The following is a 9,755-nucleotide window of genomic DNA, read 5'->3' as shown; positions in this document are numbered from 1 at the left end:
AAAAAAAAAAAAAAAAAAAAAAAAAAAAAAAAAAAAAAAACGTTTATAAGAATTACATACATACATACATACATACATACATATGGAATCCATATAAACGGAATAAAAGTAATATTAAGGCATCCATTCCGTTAATCTGTGGGGTGATGTGTTTTATCTATTGGGTAATAGTTAAGGAGAGAGAGTACAAGCACACACATAGGCAAGCCCAGACTTTTGTGCATCTATTGATTGCTTTTTTTAATGTTTTTTCTTTTTTCCTTTTTGGTTGCTTTTGGCTAAGCAAGTGCTTTGTTGTTGTGGTTTCTTTTCTCTTGGGATTATGTAAGCCTTTTTTCAAGCATTTAAGTTTTTGCAATAATTTTTCTTATTTGATTAATGATCACTTTTTTTCACTATTTCATTTGTATACAGTAGTGTACTGTCGTTAAAGAGGATTTTTATTATTTTGCCAGAATGCGCTTACATATGCATACATATACATATCTACATCTATATGTGGATTTATTTATGTACATACATAGTACATATATATGTATATATATATCGATACATGTAGTTAATGCAAAGACGGCTATAAATCATTAATAAAAAGTTTAGTAATTATGATAATTTTTTTTGTATGTGTGTTTGCTGTAATTTATAGATACGATTATGATATATTATTAAACTGCTTGAGGGGTGGGCGTATAAATATGTATAAACTATTGAAATGAATTAAAAGCTGTATGCTCTGCATTATACTATTACGCGGAAAACATTTACATGCATTGTCATATTTTTTACCTGTAAGAAAAGTGGGACGGTTTATCTACTTAAAGGGTAAATTGATATGAAAGAAAAGTAAAAAACTTTTCCTTAACGCCAAATTGAATTACGGCTTTTAAAGAGCATCAAATCAATCAATCAAATCAAATAAGACTTTGCGTAAGAAAGTGTTAGCAGGACTACCACCGAGTTGAGAAGCATGTAGAACAATGTGTTTGTTTGTCTGTACACGTTATATAAATTTTCTATAGTATACCATGAATAAGGAGGAAAGAAATGAGAAACTGAGTGATGGGGTTGGAGTAAAAGTATTGCCAAGAGAAACATTATGTGTGAGTTATGTGGAATTATTTTATAAGCTTTTAACTCGCTTCGTCGTATCAGCGAATCGATATATCAGGTATTTTCGTATAACCAATTTACATGAAAACAAGTGAAAAGCGTTATAATAGGCAACGGCCCATCGTTCCTTCCAACTCTTCGCTTAATACAGTTAGCTATTCATACAATTACTTTTCAAAATAAAGCCGCCTTACATGGGAAATGGTCGAAAAATAGTCGATAGCGCTGTTCGTCCTAGGAGCGAAACATATTTGTGTTCCAAATTTCACCCGCGGCCTGCACACACAAAAGAACACGAGAAAGTAAAGCAGACAGATAGACTGATGGGACGGACAGGCTTCTGAATCGATCGGTGCAGTAAAAGGTGCGCCTGTCTCAAGTCCTTCTGGGTGTTTCTTGTATTACATATAGTGGGTGTTAGGTATAATAATTTAGTTTCCTAAAATTAATAACTTAACAAGAAATTGCTTAACCGTTTCCTAAATTATTTAAATCTGATTAAACTAAAGTTTGAAATTAAATTCTTGAATTTTATTGCATTATTCGCGGATTATGTGAGTATAAGAATTAATAGTAATGGGAACGATGCAAAGAACCTTTGAAGCAATATATGGACAATTGTTTATTTACATTTTTTTTCTTTATTTATTCAATCAATCCCATTTTTGAAAGTTAAGATCTCTTCTCTTCACCAACTGGCTACTAACTCTCTTTTTGTAACGTGGATATGGATTCGAAAAAAACCAATGAAGAAAATTATATTCGGCCGATATCGAATTTCTTATACCTATCATTGTCATCCTAAAGAAGACCAAAAAAGTCGAAGAGCTACATTTTCATGCTTTAAATATGGAAATAATAATTTTTGGCATATGAGCTTGTGGGCCTTGTAGACGTGTCCTTCGTAAAGTTTATGTTATTTTCAAACTCTTTTAGAAATTTGTAGACGATGTCTTCATTTTCTTCATTAACGGCACAATGTTTACCATAGATATTACGCACTTGGGCAGACCGACAAACGGACATGTTTGGGTTAATTCAGAAATTTGGATTTTGATCAGGAATATATACTATTTGTGCGGTTTCTGAAACATCTGGGCGTTGCAAGAGTTTTCATAAAAATGAATATACCGCTCACCCTTCGATCATGGATATAATAAACTTTCCTTTCCACAACATACTGTAAAAGAAATTGATTGCAAAGCTACGATTTGATTTTTTCTTTCCTTTTACTTAGTCTAAATGCAACGCACAACGGGTAAGAAAGAAAGAAAGATGAAAGCTGCTTCCAATTAATTTTCGCTTGGTGCTTTAAGATATATTCAGTTACTAATTAAGAGTGAACGAAAAAGATTTGTTACATCAGTTTATCAACAGCAGTTTGTCACATGTTGCAGATAGGCGGACGAAGACAATCTCGGCGATTGCGCTTTTAAATATTAAATTTTACCGGAATGCTTATGATGCATAATTTCTGGGATTAAAGGAGGAACGATTGCAAACGGTAACAATAATAATAAAGAGCAGATGCAATCAGATTTCGTCCGAAGAGCAAATGTGGGAATTCTGAAAAGTAAAATGCCTTCAAACATTTGTAAATGTCTCAAAAAAAAAACCAATGTTGATAATAAGGAAAGATTATGGCAATTACTTGGACTAGTTATCAGAACAAAAACTCAAAGAAGCGTGCGTTAAAATAGGAAATAATAGAATGCCACTCACCGAAAATGCGTTCCCAATAACTGTACAAAAGAACAGCAATTTTTTGTTTAACCTCAAACGTATCACGCGCAGTAAATTGGCTCGTTTTCCACTCTCAGCTGAGATTTTTTGTAAACAAACGCTATGCTACAGGTCCGCTTTGAATTTACGGGTCTTTTTTTTTCTTTTTTTTTTTTTGTAATATTGTTACGAAAACCACACATTTGATAATAGGAGCCTTTTCTAAGAAATCAAATTATTATATAAAAATGGTAAAAACAGATACACAATCATGATGTTTTGTGTAGCTGGCGACTGGCGAACAGATTAACAACAATTCGGCGATCATATCATGGAAAAAGGGATTGATAATTTCCTTGTAGAAGGGCCTAAGGTAGTTGAATTGTGATATTCGAACGGGCAAAGCCATAAGGAGCGTGAAGAGAAGATGTTGTAATATAATAAGTTCCTGTAAATAATTTGTAAACAGATCTTCTTGAAAAGTGTCCATGCTACCCTGAAAATCGCAATCAATGGTGCAAACTTAATCTTAAAAGAAATTGGGTAAAAATGTAAACTCGCAGAGGGCAGTTTACGTTGCAATAAATGTTCAATACATTTTTTAATCTCTATCTCACGTTTGTTTAGCCTTTTTTCGATAAATTTGGGTAACTTTGACTTCACTGCCGCAACCTTTCGGTTGGTGTGCAAGGAATTTATACCTCAATTTTACAGACATGAGAAACTATGTACGTGTTCTTCAATCATCATAAAAATTTACCATTGCATCATAGCTTATGTCTTTTAATTGAAGAAGGATTTGGAAGTGAATCGGGAAAATAATGTGGAATACTCGTTCAATAATCTCGATAGATGCAGGCGACGATTTCGGAAAATTTATCTTTCTTTCTAAGCATAGTCTCTTGTTAGGTCGAAGCTCTCTAATTAGCGATGGTCAATAGCTTCGCTATTCTATTTTTAATGACAAGTGTTGTAGTGAGGAACTAACTGCAGAAGACACTTGGTAATTGCTCGAAAATCCCTCATGTTTGGGTCATTTGCCAAGTTTGAAAAGAGAAGAAGGTATCATTAACAAATAGGGTGCATGAAGAAACAATTCACGCTTGCATTTTTCGATTTTGGCTATTTGGAATAACGGATTAATCGAATTGGATTGGTGCGCTGCTTTTATATTCGTCTCAGCTTGGTTTAGATTTTGCCATCCCAAAATTTCTTTGCTGTAAACAAAGAGCCAACTCAGTTAGAGTGGAATCTTGCTCGGTTTTAATATTGGTTGATTTGAAACTTTTTTAATTTATTTATCTATTGGTTACATATTTTTTAAAGGTTGCCGGATAACATAACATAGATCATAAGCTTGCCAGTCTTAAAAAGTCTCTCTCGTACTTGAGATTTGTACCTGCGACTATTGAGTTGATAGTCGCGATTTGAGACTTTTGCAATAAAAGCATTGCTTCACCTAACAACGTTGGTTCAATTTTTTTTTAAGATGTACAAAGTTGTTGAGAGCAGTCCCCATTGATGACTGCACAAAAAATGTAAAGATTGAAGTTAAGCTCTATGAAGTTAGTACTTTTATACTTTTTAAATAACAACTGCCATCTTTATCTCAGGTCAGGTGCTCTTGGGATTGCACTCGTACTCGTGCACTTGGAAGAGTGACCTTCACTCGGAGCTGTGGGCCGGACAGCATGTTTAATAGGAAACAGAATGAGAGGGAAAGTAAAAATAGAGTTTTTTTCGATTCGATCGATGGATATTGGGTTACTTTTATGTTTTTATGTGATTTTTTATATGTTTTTAAATGAATAAATAAATGCATTGAAATCGTTAATCCGTTCCACGTCGTTGCGATGCTTTCTGACGTATGCTTTTTTTGGATACACGTTAACAAATTTAATAATCTGGAATAAATTAATTGCCACGCCCACGTATACCGATTCTTGGTAAACCTCAAAAACATGGTGATAAGAGCAATTAATTTATAGATTCTAATATTTTCATTTAAAAAATTCGGTTTGTTACACAAACGCATTTTAGAGTGTACTGGAAACGGTACACAGAGCAAAGGGCAAAGTATTAATTACGGAAAAAATATTTTACCCGAAACAATAGATTATTCGACCTATTTTCTGCGTTCATCCTAAAATCCGAAACAATAAAGTGCCGGTGCATCTAGTTTAAACTGGACCGAGTGTAATAAACATCTGTACAGTAATCGGCAACATTCGCATATGCTATAATAGCATTTACTCATCATCTCAATGAAATGATATGAATTCAGTTTCGTTTGCGCCCAACCACAATTATCGGATGTTCGCATGTAAATATTTCTACTCAAAATTACGTGAGTTATTTTTTAAATTTGTAAATACGATTACAACAAACAAGAGGAAAAAATTTAATAATCACGATTATTTGATATTATTATGTATTGAATTAGTTTTTAAACTTGCATTTGGTGTGCTTTGTTTTCCTTCTTTCCTTACATTCGATAGTCACGTTAAAAACCGTGATGCCGCAATATATGTTTTGTTATATACACGCTTCACATTAAATGAAATAATGTAATGCCGCTTATTAAAAGCGTCAATAAAATTGTGTTACAGTTCCTTTTCATTTTAATGGAAGAATAAAAACGTAGTTTTTTTTTTTTTTTTGTAGATAAAAGTTTTTAATTAAAGCAAATAACAAATGTTTTTCGTTATATTAAAATTAGAGTCACTGGCTAAGAGAACAAGCAAAAATATAATAATTATAATAATAAAAAGACGGAATTATCGCGGTTTAAGGCGCGTTTTTTATTTTCTTCTTTTTTTACGGCAATGATTTATTTTTTTCAATTATAATGAAATTTCATAGAGCATCAAACTTGAAAATAAGAGCAAATTTATTTCAATTATAATATTTTTAATTAAATTAAATGGTAATGATTTCGTAACGTGCTCTACTTTTCATTAGAAATATATGCATTTGCTAAGCTTTTTGAAAAAAAGACTTCGATCTTTCTTCAAACAGCTGAGATTTGATTTTACTTTATTCCACATATACATAGCTGGACATAAGCTAATTAATTGTGGCCGCTTGGAATCGAATAAGTAAGTTTTGGTGATTAATGTGAAAGTGTACTCCCTCTCAAATGTTCGATCAACACGAGCAAGTCGATGATGCTAATTTGACTGCCTTCTAGAGGCGCTGCACATTATGGTCACTGATAGCGATTGGCGATAAGCCTTACTTCTTTAAACACGATCTTCATAGAAAGCGTCAAAGTGGTGCATTGGATTCGCTAAAAACCCTTCGATAACGAAAATATTGCCTATACGCAGTCCACGCACGAGAAAATTGATTTGTTTTTGTATGATTATAAAACATATTATACATGTAAATACTGAATATCGAATCGCCGCTTCTTAAAGGAAAAACAAGCCTATTAACTATTACCATTTTTCATGCTTAACAGATTTATCTTTGTATCATTGCTTTCTGTTCCCGAAACTCAAAATGAGTGCGCAAAGGTTTTTAACACAACAATTTTCGAAAAACATTGCTGAAGGCCAGTCAAGAATGCAAACTAGCATTGGTAGAATGTGGCCGAAAGGGATGTATATTGCACGCAACGAAATTCTTTTTATGAAAAAATCTTTTTCTTTAAGTTTAAATTAAAAAAAAAAAATGGTTATTCGAAAACTTTAAAAATTATGAACACAACCAGCCTAAGGAAGGAAGTGTTACCGATAAAAACCGGTTACAATATTTACGTGTCACATATCAATTGCTTTCATTTATATTAATAGGTGCGGCAAGTATGTTAAAAGGGTCAATAAAGAGTTTATGGCCAAAAAACTTTTGTTAGATCTCAGTTGACTCTCTATCTCGTACCCAAGAGACATGGGTTCTACATTCAATATCATGAGTAGACTAATGTTATAACAAGATCCTAACTGTAACAGTGCAGGTGTTACACTCTGTTATACATAAATGAAATACACAGCAGCGTTTACACATCATATAATACTTGCATTGGTTTCATTTTTTTTTTTTTTATGTAAAATGTCTTACGTTTAGAATGTTTTTAATAAAATAGTGGAGTAACTGTACCAGGAAGTAAATAAATAATAATAATAAAAAAAAAAAATATATAAAAAACAATAACCGGCCTAAATTTAATACAGTTTCTTTCATACTTCCCTTAAATTAAATTTTACAAGGGCACCTGGTTGAACTATATTTGCTCTTATGTTATATTTGCGCTTAAGTCTCTGTAAAAAATTTTAATTAGCCAACTTGCAACAGCGCTTTGTTATTTGTTTATTTCCCATCCAAGGGAAAGATTTGATTATAATTATATACTAGAGAGATGTATAATAATTAAATGCCTCATGCCATCTTGGTATGCATAACTGTTTAGGTAAAAGCGAATTTCTCACTAAGATATAAATCATAATTTTTTACAACAATACCAATAACTAATATATACAACATTTCCATGACAATGTCTTCAGCATAGAGAATGAGCTCACAATCGCAAATATGCGAACACAACAGATATCCGTCATTAAGAATTAGAATGAAAAGAAGATAATAATATAAAAATATTATGAAAAGAATTACCGCAAACCAGTTTCGTTAAAGCGAACAAGTAAACAAGCAGAAAAAAAAAAAAAAAAAAAAACAGTGTTTTACTAACTTGTACAATAGAAAATCACCGCATAAGCAATAGTTATAGAGCACAAATCATTAATCAAGTTGGACTACAAGAATTGTAACACTTTCAAGTTTGTGCCTTAAGTCTTTTGTTATAGCGTATAGAATGCGCGGCTTCTAAATTGGACGCGTACATGCATATGCATGTATGTCGCCACTTTTGCTTTACTTACTTACCTGTTTTAATTGCCATTGCAATGTATCTATTTGATTTTGTAATATAACCGCTTCCACATTTGTAGCACTCTCGGGCAGTTCATATGGTGATGATGACGCTTGATGGCCATCATATAATAAACTATTATTGGAGGATACTGTTGCTGAATGTTGCAGTTGCTGATTAAGACGAAGATGATGTTGACGATGATGATTATCAGAGTTTGCATCATCTGTACTAAAATTTGTCGCTAATCTTTGACTGTGTTCCAATTCCAAGACAGTTCCATTATTCTCTTTCGCTGTGCAAATATTGCAGATCTGTTTAGTAAAGAAGAAAAAAAAAACCCATTAAACAAATATTAAAGTAAATTCGCTTCACAAATTCGATACACTGTTCATGATTTTTTTATATTTTATATTTATATATATATTTATATATAATGAAACTCTAAAAATGCTGAGCGGAGATTTTTTGCCAACCAAGAAGGTGGTATTTGCGGTAAACTTGCTATCAGACTGGGCTAACTTAGTTGAATTCGAATCTAAGGTATAGATTTATATTCACCGTTTTGGTTGTTGTGAACGCTTGCAGCACTTATTTGTCGAAACGTGGCATTGAATTAAGTTTTCATCCCACGTTTGTTATATCCTACTACACCACTTGTGTTATAGGGTTTATTAGGTTTGTGCGCACGCCCAGAAGGACTTGAGATAGATGTACCTGCTATTACACCGATCGATTGAGAACCATTTTCTAAGCTTGTCTCTTTGTCCGTCTGTCTGTCCGTCAGCCCGTCTAATTCTTATGTTGAATCTACAGGTCACAATTCTCGAGATATTTTGACGAAATTTGGTACAGTGTTTTGGCCAAAGGACGAACGCTATATCGCCCTATATTGATAAGCCATTTAAAGAAAAAAATAGTGCAATTTTCAGTTTCAATTTTGCCGTGAACACTTTGGATCGAATGGAGCAATGTTTCGAGCCCTTTGCGATATAATATTTCTTATTGAAACTGGATCTTTATATGGTAAGAAGGCCCAATGTTCTTAACGAAAATTTTGTTCGTAATAACAATTTGACATTTAAAAATAACTTTACCGAATTTGCATCCTTATAAGCGTTCTAATGAAAAATAAGCCTTTTATGTGCCAAAAAGGTGAAATTTCTAACATTATTTGATGATAACTTACCTTTAGTAAATTAAGCACAGGTTACACTACAGATTTCTACTAATAAGAGGCACGCAAGAGCAAGCAGTGCAGAGAAAAATCACACTGTACGCAGATGTGTTGGTGTTCAGTGGAATGTTTTGTTTCCATATTGTTTGCACCAATCGGGCATTTTTATGTATTGAGCTGGGGCCAATGATATTGGCTAGAGCACGGCGAGTGCCACGCAATCGGAGTCCGGAAGGAATCAATTTATTGTAAGCCTAATTTAGCTGTAAGATCCTACGCATAACTCTTGCGTTATATAATGCGTTCTGTTTTCTTGAAGTGTTATGAGTGCCCCCATATTTTTATGGAAAGGCTTACAATGCTCCAAAAGAAAGATTCAAAGATCCTATAAAGTATATATATATATATATATATATATATGTATATATGTATATATTTGTCGGTTCGTTATCTGAATCAATTCTGAATCGATTTAAGCATGTCCGTACATTCGTTTGCCCATGTGTGTAAATTATGTGATGAAAGTTCATCCGGTCTCAAAAAATGGTGTCCCAATTTGGCGACAATATTGACATTCCTTACGAGCACATTGAGATTGAAAATGTGCCAAATCGATCAAAGGGCAGACGGACAATGCGATATAAATTGACATCACCTCGTGCTTTTTGGGTTTTCTGCTCATTATTATCCATAAATTCCAACAGGCACACAATAATGATCAAAACTTCGACGTGTACTCTCCGAAAATCGAAGAGATCGGTCATGCCCACACAATTGAATAAACGATAAAGATATTATTTTCCTTCTCTTTATTATTATTATTTTTTTAAATATATGTGGTGAGTATAAAAGATTCGTTCACAGCCAATCACAAGA

The 9,755-nt window shown here is 33.0% G+C and overlaps 1 protein-coding gene across 1 annotated transcript in view; it reads right to left on the bottom strand.

Moving 5' to 3' along the window:
* Positions 1-9,755, bottom strand: part of LOC119632703 (hybrid signal transduction histidine kinase A) — a 76,401-nt gene that overhangs the window by 7,304 nt on the left and 59,342 nt on the right. The window contains exon 2 of the mRNA XM_038025753.1: positions 7,717-8,016. Within this exon, the coding sequence (XP_037881681.1) occupies positions 7,717-8,016 (300 nt within the window). The remainder of the gene's footprint in view (positions 1-7,716; positions 8,017-9,755) is intronic.

The sequence above is a fragment of the Glossina fuscipes genome, unplaced genomic scaffold (assembly GCF_014805625.2).
Source record: "Glossina fuscipes isolate IAEA_lab_2018 unplaced genomic scaffold, Yale_Gfus_2 1, whole genome shotgun sequence".
In the NCBI taxonomy this organism is placed as follows: domain Eukaryota; kingdom Metazoa; phylum Arthropoda; class Insecta; order Diptera; family Glossinidae; genus Glossina; species Glossina fuscipes.
This window is presented reverse-complemented; position numbering and strand designations above follow the sequence as displayed.